This window comes from Lactuca virosa, chromosome 7 (genome assembly GCF_052849685.1).
Source record: "Lactuca virosa cultivar CGN04683 chromosome 7, Lactuca_virosa_CGN04683_v6, whole genome shotgun sequence".
NCBI classification, from domain to species: Eukaryota; Viridiplantae; Streptophyta; class Magnoliopsida; order Asterales; family Asteraceae; genus Lactuca; species Lactuca virosa.
The window spans coordinates 26,371,088-26,382,730 of NC_136432.1; the positions used below are offsets into that span (position 1 = coordinate 26,371,088).

Sequence of the window (11,643 nt, forward strand, 5' to 3'; positions counted from 1 at the left end):
AGATGGGTAGATGAAAGATAATGTAAAAGGTGAGAGATGAAAGATATAGACGATGAGAGGTGTAAGATGATGAGAAGCCTTGACCATAACGTTGATGTCATATAGCAGAGTATAGATGACGACCACAGACTATTCTAGATAGTCCAGTGGAACGCTAGCAGGCTCGCAACCTGTAGGTGTTTTTGAACTACATGTTCACCATATGTACTCTAAATATCCTGAAAGCTGCGCCTAATGGATAACATTGGCAGTTGTGCCTAACTTTTGAACTACGTGTTCACCGGATGTATTCTAAAAACCTTGGCAGCTATAGACTTAGTGTCTCTTGAAAGAACATTGGCAGATGTGCCTAACATCGGTAGCTATGGACTTAGTACCTGTTATATAAACCCTGACAACGATAGACTTCGTGCCTATTCTTTAGGATAATCCTTATGAATAAATGAATGAAAGATAGCTGATTCTTAGGCTAGATCCTTAAGAATAAAGAGGATAATGGGGATGGGTAATTGGGTTTATTGTTTGATGATTAAACATAATAATTATATTATTGTGGCTTGAAAACCCTATGTACTCACCAGGTTTCCCAACCTGACCCACTCAGTTTACTTGTATCATAGGTATCGATACGAAGCTACATTACACTGAGAGATTAAATGAGATGTAAATCACTAGTGTAAATGAATGTAAGGTTTGTTTATTCTTATGTTTCTGTATTGACGATACATCCCAAAGTTTTAATATAAACAAAATACATTTCTTCGAAAATGCTTTGATAATATATTTATCATGTTTTATGGGAACAAATTCTGCAATATTATTCTTCTAAAATGAATACTCTGATTTTCAAATAAAGCATAAACAAATCGGTCTTTATCTGGCCGTGAAATTGAGGATGTCACATTATGGACCCTTTTGGTCCCATTGATGAGATCTTATGAGTTCATATCATTTCTAAAGCTTATAGTTGCCATTCTTGGTGTTATTTGGGTCCTTGAGTCATAAAGTTGACATTTTTGAGGTTGAGATCCATCCATGCATGAGTTAGGGACATTTCATGAAAGTAAAATGTTATATTTTGAGTTTGGGTTCATTTGGGGGATGCAAAGTCACCAAGTCGGTGACTTTATGGATCTAGACATTGATTAGGACTCAGATCTGTGGTTTGGACTTTTGGGATAAGCATTAAGTGCTTAATGGAAAAAGATGGCTTATTAGAGGAGTACGTTGGGCGTACAAGTTTGTACACGCAGCGTACAAGCCAACAAGCATGTACGCACTTCGTATAGCTGAGTACGCCCTGCGTACTCAGTCAGAGTGGGCTTTGCATTTTTGGGCCATTTCTTGGACCTAGTTGCTTTGGGCCTTAGTGGGCGATCTGAAAGCAAGCTTTTGGTCTAGGAAAGTATTGGGCTTTAGGATAAGGCCCATGATAGGGGTTTGGGCCCAATTTGGAAAATTGAGCCATAAATAGGCCTCAAGTGGGCTTTGGATGAATAGTTAGTGTTGGGCCTTTTTATATTGTGGATTTGGGCCTTAGTCATTAATCAATTAGGTCAGGGGTAAAATGGTAATTTTACCCTAAGTATGGAGTATTGGATATTGCTTGGAACCCAAGTATTGATTGGGTGTTATTTTTGTACTGATAGTTCGGGGAGTCGTCAGGGCAGCAGTTAGGGACTTCTTTCTGTGAGATTCAACATTTGAGGTGAGTTTTCTCTCTGGGTTTAGCGGGTCTAAGGCACCAATGTCGACCCTTATTGATTATGTTAGGATGCTAGGAGTGTGCATGACCCTTGCATGTATTATGTGCTGCTATGTATACCGGGTAGGGCTCGATGCCAGGCGAGGCCTGAGGACTGGAACATATGTTAGTGTTTATGATATTTTTGTGTGATGATCAGATGAGAGATTTATAGATTATAGGCCATTAGAATAATAGATGTTTGTAAGGCCTGTACTATTTCTGTTTATGCTTATGTACTGTATTGATGATGACATCCCAACGTTTTTAATATAATTAAAATACATTTCTTCGGAAATGCTTTGATAAAATCTTTATCATATTTTTTGGAACAAATTCCGCAAAATTATTCTTCAAAAGATACTCTGGTTTTTAAATAAAGCATAAACAAATTGGTCTTTTCTTACCGTGAAATTGGGGAAGTCACAGAAATAGACCATGGGGTGAAATAGACCCATTCGGTTGAAAAACACTGATTGAGTCGGAAGGGACTCTGGGGTGAAAAAGACCCGGGGGTGAAATAGACTTGTTCGGTTGAAAAATAATGTTTGCGTCGAAAGTGACTCAGGGGTGAAATAGACCCGGGGGCGAAATAGACCCGTTATAGCCTTTTGCTGATATCTATGTATGATATGTGATATTTTGGGGAACTCACTAAGATTTGTGTAACGTCCCAAAAATTAAGACTAAAAATTTCAAATTTTAAATTAATAAAACCATTATCCAAAACAACATCATAGAAACCATGGTGAATCAGAGTGTATCAATAAACATCCAAGTACATCAGAGTAATATAAAATGCGGAACAATGTAGTGTGTGCACTGCAATCATCCCGGGCTCTTCCCCTTCGAACCAGGAGTACCTGAAACATAAACTGAAAATCGTAAGCACAAAGCCTAATGAGTTCCCCCAAAATACCACATACCATACATAACAAGAATATAATGGGACCGCCCGTCATTGGGCCCCGCCTAACATTGAGCCCCACTCGGAACAAACCTGTCAGTCATCAGGCCTTACCTGGCATTGGGCTCCACCCGGTATACATACAAGCACATAAACGAATGCAAAAATCACAACTATAAATAGCATACAATACAATCATCAGTCCCCGCTCGATAAACATATCATAAAACATACATGCAGAGTCACACCGACAACTAGCATCCTAACCATAATAAACCATGGGCCGGAATTGGTGCCTTCGACCCGCTAAACGCAGTGAGGAAACTCACCTCAAACTACCGAATCTCTCAGATAAAATCTCGGTCTGCTGATCCGGAAAATCCCCACGCTACATCATCAAATAATATCCAATTAATAATTAGATCTCGACCCATAATCAATATTCTAAATTACTTGACCAACATTTAGGGTAAAAGACCATTTTACCCTTTTCTTTCTTGGCCCAAATCCAAGGCCCAACCTATTTACTCAAAAGGCCCAAATTCCTAAATGGCATCCCAAGGCTTAATATGGCCCAACTTCCTAATTGGGCCCAAAATCACCATAGACCTAATTCCAAGACAACCCATACTCCAACCATGGACCAAAGTCAGAAGTCCTATGGCCCAACAAGGCCCAAACCTTAAAAGTCCAAAATAATCCCGAGTCCAAAGGCCCAAACGCCGAAAGCCCACTACACCGAGTACGCTTGGCGTACTCCTCGTACGCGTGGCATAAGAGTGTTGACTCAAAAACGGGTGGCTGACCCGATACACACAGCGTAACAGGGTTTACGCCCCACGTACTAGCCAAAGTCCCTTTTGACCAACTTTGTCTTAACCACTTAAGCTCTTAACGTCAAAACTCATATCTACTTCATTTCAAGGTATTAATGCATAAAGTTGGCAACTTTATCATCTTGCATGTCTTAATGGGACCCAAAACCCAATTGTGTCAATTAAGACCCATAATAAGGACTCTAACTCATGCATGGACCAATATGATTCATCAAGATAACACCTTTTTACACAAGGAACATCAGAGGGGTTAAGATCTAGCATCCTAGTTCATGGAGTGTATCAAACTCTCAAAGAGAACCCAAAGGACCATAATAAGCTAAAAAAAAACAAGCCCTAATCTCAATCTAACACAAAAGGTTCCAAGATAAGACCTGTATACCTTCTTGAACTAGCAAACTTGATGAAGATTCTGGATCTACAACTTCAAGTCCAACCAAGGTTTGATCACCAAACACCACCTTCTTCAATGCACACAAAGCAACACAAAAGTACTTCCAAAGCTTAAGAACACACTAAAATGGTGGCTAAGGGTCGAGATTAGGGTTTAGGAGGTATGGAGGTTGATAAGAGGCAAAGCTCACGGGACATAATGAGATTATATAGGGGTAAAACCCTAAAGATTAGGGTTTCTAGCTGGCCGGAGTACGCCCCACGTTATCCCACATACGCCGAACATACGTACGTGCATCTGCGATCCATCGGAGAGCCAGTACGCTCAGCGTACCCATAGGGTATGCCCCGCGTACTGAGCTAGGGACCAAAAATGAAAGGTTTTGCGTAAAGGGTTAAAAAGGAAACATACCAATAATCCGAGTGTTACACTTTGTGCTTACGATTTATGTTTAAAAAGTTTTTCAGGTACTTCTGGGACATGATTGCACAACATCCACCGGTGCCCTGCATTTTATGAATTTGGAATTGTACTCTGATATCTATCCTCTACATCGTCACCCTGTGATGGTTTTGAAATGAATGATTGATGGTTTTGGTTGATTTAAAAATAAAAAAATTTACTAGTATTTTTGGGATGTTATAGGGGATTTATGGTGGTGTGACCCCTTATGCTGAGAGTAAGGTTCAAAAGTAAGTGAACAAGTTTGATAATTAGGAGGCAAGACATATTTTTGGGGATATATTTGAAGTGGAAGAAAAATTCAACACCAAGAAAGTACAACTTAAACGTAGGGTATGTAGTTGTAGAAAATGACAAAAAAAAGGGTATACCTTGTGGCCATGCTATAGCATCACTACGAACCCGTACATCTACAGCCATTCACGAAATGGTTGATTATAAGCTGACTTATGTCGTGTATCGATCTGCATTCCGATCTGAGATGGTGAATATTCTGTCATCACAAGTACAATGGAAATACCAAATGAAACGGTGGTCATGTTACCTCCCAATTAGAAGTAGTTAATGATGTACCCCTCCCATTTATCCATTTATGTATTAGTTCATAGTTTAATGTTTTAATGAAATGAACATGTATGTGTTTTCTTAATTCACGTTTTATGTTGTGACATATTAACTGCCTTGTAAAAAATAATAAGATTTATGCTTATTACCGAAAACAACATACATTATAGGATAAACAAGACACACATAAAAAACAAACAACATACCTAAGGAACATTATTTAAATAACATGCATATTAAAAAATGAGGGACATTCTTTAAAAGATTCCAAACATCTCCATGCGTAAACTCTCTACCGTTAAATTCGAAACGATATAGCTCCATAGCCATCTGTATGATAATATCTTCATCCATATTCAGATGTTCATTATTCAGCTCGTTATAAATACGTTGAGAGTGATAATTTTTTGCAAAATTATATATATATATATATATATATATATATATATATATATATATATATATATATATATATATATATAATCTGGTAATTTCATAGTCAAAATTAAAAAAGAAAAATTAAACCAACAAATCGCAGATGGACTACAGTTCATCTGTGAACGTGGGTGGAAAATTGATATTTATACCCAAAAAACTCATTATCCGCAAACCTACAACACTTGATGCACGTCCATGCTTTACCAACTTGTACGTTCGTAGGTATGAAGGTAAAATCATATATATCCTTAATCCATATGCCATTTTAGTAGCTAAAATTGTAATATTTGGTTTTTTTAACTGTTTTCTGCAAATTGATTAACAAAAGTTTATTTTTGTAATTTTCACTAAAAATAAAAATGATCAAGCTTTTAAGATGGGAAATTATTCGTACACAACAATTTTTTGCTATACACAACAATTTATGCATTATAGAGTTGTACAATACAACACTTTAAAGCATAAATTGTTGTGTACGGAGAAAAAAAATGTAAAATGTTGTATTTTAAGATTGGGATTGATTTCGCCTTACCCGGAGAAACCCGACCCGAAAAAATCATTACCCGTATAAATGCCGATGCGCTGCACTCCTCGTCAACGTTTTCCTCTCCAAATCCCCCCAAAGAACATATACCCTAACGAGCGAATTTTGCATTCGATTTACAAAGTTATCGATCTATAAGGTCTAATCTATAATCATACGCTATGCCTGCGAATTCGTATTTGCTTGCATTTAATTAGTTAACTCTCTGTCGGTGATTTGCTAAACCTAAAATTTCGCAGTGTGTGATTGAGGAACGTGATTTTGCAGGGGTTTAGGAGAGTTATGTCGTTTGATTTGATGCTAAAGCCGTCGTGCGATGGCTGTAGATCGACGGTCGAGTTGTACGGTAGCAACTGCAAGCACATGACGCTGTGTGTGACTTGTGGCAAAACCATGGCTGAGAGGAAGGACAAGTGCCGTGACTGTGGCACTACCATTACTCGTCTAATTCGGGTTCTTTTTTCTGCTCTTTAAAATTGAGTTTGCATCTTTATGAATCATTTCCTTCCTGTCTAATCGTTTAATGTCTATCTGCAACAACTTTTACTTAAAACGTTTGATACCGAAGTAAACAAATTAGCATGCATCTGATATTGTTCCGATTAAATATTTAATACATGATAATAAGTTTATAATTGGATTGATACATCATTGAAACATAATCCGCGGTTTTAGTATTAACATGAATGCACAGACATATGCTTGTATGTTTTGGGATAGTGCTGCTGTTTGCCCATAACTTCTAATCATCCAACTAAAGTGATCTTCTAGATGTGGCTTTAGAGTCAATAGTTTATGACTTTATGTGTGTTTGCCAGCATGGATGGGGTGTCTCTGAACATTTGGTGCAAGTTAAGTCAGTTTGATCCTTGTTTGATACAGCTCCTAATGTGGTTTTGCACGACCCTTTTGGTTACATTAGAGGGGTGGTGGGAAATCGTAGTCATTTGTGTCGTTGTGTGTGCTTTTATCCAATTTAATTTAGTTTTCACTCTCAGTTTAGAATTGTTTAATGTGTATATATTATTGTACTCGACTTATTACAATGTTAGTATGTTACAGTACAAGATTTACTTGTGACACTCAGAATTATATTCACTGTTTACATCTAGAAGTTAGGTCAGCTTTGGCTCGACTTTTGGATGGTTCAAAATGTGGTTTTGACTAAAACTTTTGTTGGCATCTGGATCAAGGTGTGTTTCTGTTGATGCAATTTTTTTGGCTAAAAAGGCATAATCCGTGTCATTGCTAAGCCCAATGGTTTAGTAAGCTAATCTTCACTCTTAACAATCTGTATCTTAGGCTTATGTTGAGCCTTTCCACATTCTTTTTCTTGAACATATTTGTATTCACACATATCCTCTGTATCTTTTGAGCTGCAATTGATATCTTTTACTTGATATCCTTTTTATATTCCAGGGTCTGTCTCTACTAAAGTTATTTTGTTGCTGCTTTGAACTATGGTAGCTGACCTTATGCTTTGATTTAGACCCCTATGATCCGGTGGTACCATGTTTGATGAAAACAATGAATTTTATTGGCTCAATTGACACCAAATTGTTTTGTTAGAAAAGTATTTGTTAAAGTATCTCTCCAAGATACTTGCCATTTGTGCCTTGATCATATATCGAAATGAGCTATACCCTTTTATACTTTATATTGAAACTAATTTGTTTATGATTCGTGATGATTTCTGTTTGATCCATATTTTTCATCTGCATGACTTCATCAATGCTTGTTCTCTCTTTTATTTTATGTTCTTATCTTCATAACTTGATTAAATAGGAATACAATGTCCGGGCGAGCTCAGCCAGTGAAAAGAATTACTTCATAGGAAGATTTGTGACTGGTTTACCGAGTTTCTCTAAAAAGAAAAATGACAACAAGTGGTCTCTCCAGAAAGAAGGATTACAAGGACGCCAAATCACAGATACCCTATGGGTATATATTTACTTCCTAAGCATAAACATATATTGCTTCGATTTTCTTGTATTCTGCCTTGCTCAGTTGTCAAAAATGCTGCTTTGGTTGTGTAGGAGAAATTTAAAAATAAACCTTGGCTTTTGGAGGATGAAACTGGACAATTTCATTATCAGGGAGTTCTTGAGGGTGCACAAACAGCAACATACTACCTTCTAATGTTACAGGGGAAAGAGTTTGTTGCAATCCCTGCTGGATCATGGTATGCACAAACTCTTCTTTTTTTACTTAATGGACTTGATGCATACATGACTTGATCCAGATTAATATATAAGGGTATTTCTTTTTGAGTTAATGTATACAATAGCTCTTACTAGGTTAAGTACCTGGGGGGTCACTTTATCCATCAAGACCTTCATTTTTTCCTCCCTACTGTTTTACCAAACCCTTTCTCCCTCTTTTTTGCTCTTAATATTGATTTTAAGCCTAAACAGAAGGGTAAAAGGGTCATTTATTCACATTTAGAGATTTCATTCGAAATGAAACAGATATTGTGTATACAGACATCATTTACCCATTTTTATCCATACAGCACTTGATGAAAAAAAACATGCCCTTAGTGATATACAACAAACAGTTGCTATTATTGCATTTGGTGTTTAGGTACAACTTCAACAAAGTTGCACAATACAAGCAACTTACACTTGAGGAAGCAGAAGAAAAGATAAAAAACAGAAGGAAAACAGCAGATGGGTATGAAAGATGGATGATGAAAGCTGCAAACAACGGGGCGGCTGCTTTTGGTGAAGTTGAAAGGCCTGATGACAAGGAAGGTGGTGGTGGTGGAGGTGGTGGCAGAGGGCGTAAAAAGAGTAATGCAGATGATGATGAGGGGAATGTGTCAGATAGAGGAGAAGAAGATGAGGATGAAGAGTTTGCAAGGAAAAATAGACTTGGACTTAATAAAAGAGGAGGTGATGATGATGAGGAAGGCCCTAGAGGTGGTGATCTTGATTTTGATGATGATGATATTGAGAAAGGTGATTTTTTTTTTCTCTTGTTATTTGGATAATGGAATGGAATGACACATTCCATTACTACTTCACTTTGAATTTTCCATGAGAAATGAAAATAGGTTGTTTGTTATTATATGTGTGATTTCAGGTGATGACTGGGAGCATGAGGAGATTTTCACAGATGATGATGAAGCAGTTGGTAATGATCCTGAAGAACGTGAAGACTTATTAGCCCCTGAAATCCCTGCCCCTCCTGAAATCAAACAGGTTCATTTTTAATTTTTAATTTTTTTTTCAGAAACAGTTGAAATGAAAATATTGTTTTTTTAATGTATATAATATATATCCAGGATGAAGACGATGAGGAAGAGAATGAAGAACAGGAAGGAGGACTGAGCCAATCTGGGAAGGAGTTAAAGAAGCTGCTTGGGAAAAACAATGGTGTCAATGATTCAGAACCAGAACAAGATGATGATGACGACGACGATGATGATGTCAGCATCTTCCTTCATTTATTAATAATAAAATATGGAGTAAATTACATTTTTGGTCCCTGAGTATATCTGATTTTTGCAATTTTGTTCCCAAAAATAGTTATTTTACTTGGAACTGGAATAAAAAACGTTGCAAGAATCTCAAATGAGGACCATTATTGCAAGAGAAAACATTTTGGGACGAAAATAGCAAAAAAGCTACATTTCGAGGATCGAATTGTAATTGACTCAAAAATATATTTGGAAAACATTTAATTTTAATTTTTGATATGAGTAGATTGAAGATGAAAGTTCCCCTGTTCTTGCACCAAAGTCTAGTAACGCACCTTCAAAGCGTATGAATCTACCAAAAGAAGAACCCGTTGATAACAGCCCTTCAAAGACGGTTTCCACAGGGTCTGCTCGTGGGACCCCCAATTCATCCAAGTCATCAAAGGGAAAGAGGAAAAGCAATGACGAGGCTAAGCCTGCAAATGGTTCAAAGAAAGTAAAAACCGAAACTGTAAGTTTTATTTTTTTTCGAAGCTCATTTACATTTTTAGTCCCTGATTTTTGCAAATTTATTTTTAGGTTCTTATAGCCGTTTTTTTGGCCTTTTTGGTCATTGTTCCAAGTAAAATGACTATTTTTTGTCCCTGAGCATAGCTGATTTTGGTTAAAAAATATAGCCATTTGAGTAGATTACATTTTTGGTTGTAATTTAGTGTTTTGTTAATGTTTTAAACAGAAGTTATGTTCTTGAATGTTTTCAGGAGGTGAAAGGTGTGAAGGAAGAGCCTGCAAAAAGCAGTGCACCCGCAAAAGGTGCATCGGCTTCAAAAACATCGGGGGCCCCACAAACAGCATCTACTAATACTAATACTGGGCCAGTGACAGAAGATGAAATTAGAGCAGTTTTATTGCACAAAGCACCTGTTACCACACAGGATCTTGTTGCTAAATTTAAATCCAGGCTACGCTCCAAAGAGGTATTGTATTGTATTGTTTTCTATTTGAAAAACAAAATATATATATATATATATATATATATATATATATATATATATATATATATATATTTTGGTAAAACGAATGAAATTGTCGTTTTTGGTTTGGTTTGGTTGTAGGACAAGAGCGCGTTTGCTGAAATATTGAGGAGGATTTCCAAGATACAGAAGACAAATGGTCCGAGCTATGTGGTGTTGAGGGACAAATGAAAATATGAAATATCAATTCAACTTTCCCTTTATGGATGAGTTTAGTTTTGTGTGCTGACTACTGACAACTTTGGTTTTGTGTCTATGTGTACAATAAATCTATTGTAAATTGTCAACGACTCTCTCTACTCTAGGAGAATACACAGACAGACATATAACCTAAAGAGTTGTAGGTGTCTGATTATGCATGCATGCCTGCCTTCCCATTTCCTCTACTTTTAAAGGTTTTCCTTGTTTGGTTTCAAAACCCAACTAGTCTTTCTTTAATAGCAATTAGCATGAACAGGAATACAGGATTGGGTTATATTGAGTCCAAATATCCTTCAAGTATCAAACGTGAGTATGATGAAAAATGTAGCCTATTATGTTGACTTGTAGTTGTGGAGATCCATGGTTGTTGGATTAAGGCTGCATAATTTTTTTTTCTTTTGGCTTTGCTCGAGTGGAATTTTAGACTCCAAACGTTTTTCTATTACATCTTATATTATTGTAAACAATATATTATGATTGTTAGTAAGACACCTCTCTAGTTCATTTGTGTATGTACCATGATAATCCTAATCCTAAGAATCACATAAGTTTTCTTCTTACATTTTTCTCACATCTTAAAAAAGAATTGTTGCATAGTGATCAAAGAAAATTGGATAACTATTTGAACATTGTAAACAAGTTTTGGATGTGTAGTTGAAAGGGGGAAAGGAGAGGCTACGACAGTAGAGAGCAGTTGTAACACCTGGAGCAAAGTATAGATTGTTTGGTAGGGGGTGAGGTGGAAGCAATCTTAGCATCCATGGTTCATCTTTTAGATAGGAAATCTATATATTTGGCATGGAAGAGAGATCCTCCATGCATCACAAAGAACATAAGGAAGTAATGACAATGACCTATTATCATTCATATTAGATCAAGAACTAAGAGATCATTTGTGATTAACAATACATGAAATGATCATGTTATCCACTTATAGAAGAAGGAAAAAAAATGTCTTAGTATTACAAGTATATAATCTAGAATAATGGCAAGTGAATGAGAAATACATTGACATGATTGTGGTGGTGAACTTCTCAAACTAGCCGATGGATGCTTTGTTTGAAACAATATAGAGATTTGTAGAGTTGTAGACTTGAT

General features: G+C 36.6%; 1 protein-coding gene across 1 annotated transcript; it reads left to right on the forward strand.

Annotated features, from left to right (window-relative positions):
• Positions 1-5,941: 5,941 nt before the first annotated feature.
• RAP74 (transcription initiation factor IIF subunit alpha RAP74) lies at positions 5,942-10,762 on the forward strand. The gene is made up of 10 exons (XM_079059463.1): positions 5,942-6,028; positions 6,157-6,342; positions 7,675-7,830; positions 7,926-8,071; positions 8,473-8,849; positions 8,974-9,092; positions 9,176-9,319; positions 9,597-9,821; positions 10,072-10,287; positions 10,426-10,762. Exons 2-10 carry the CDS (start codon positions 6,172-6,174, stop codon positions 10,513-10,515), a joined length of 1,644 nt encoding a protein of 547 aa, XP_078915589.1. The 5' UTR covers positions 5,942-6,028; positions 6,157-6,171; the 3' UTR covers positions 10,516-10,762.
• The last annotated feature ends 881 nt before the right edge of the window (positions 10,763-11,643 follow it).

Coding starts and splice junctions, on each gene's coding strand:
- RAP74 (XM_079059463.1), top strand. CDS start 6,172: ATGTCGTTTGATTTGATGCTAAAGCCGTCGTGCGATGGCTGTAGATCG. Junction 8,072..8,472: donor GCAATCCCTGCTGGATCATG/GTATGCACAAAC, acceptor TTTGGTGTTTAG/GTACAACTTCAACAAAGTTG. Junction 9,320..9,596: donor ATGACGACGACGATGATGAT/GTCAGCATCTTC, acceptor TGATATGAGTAG/ATTGAAGATGAAAGTTCCCC.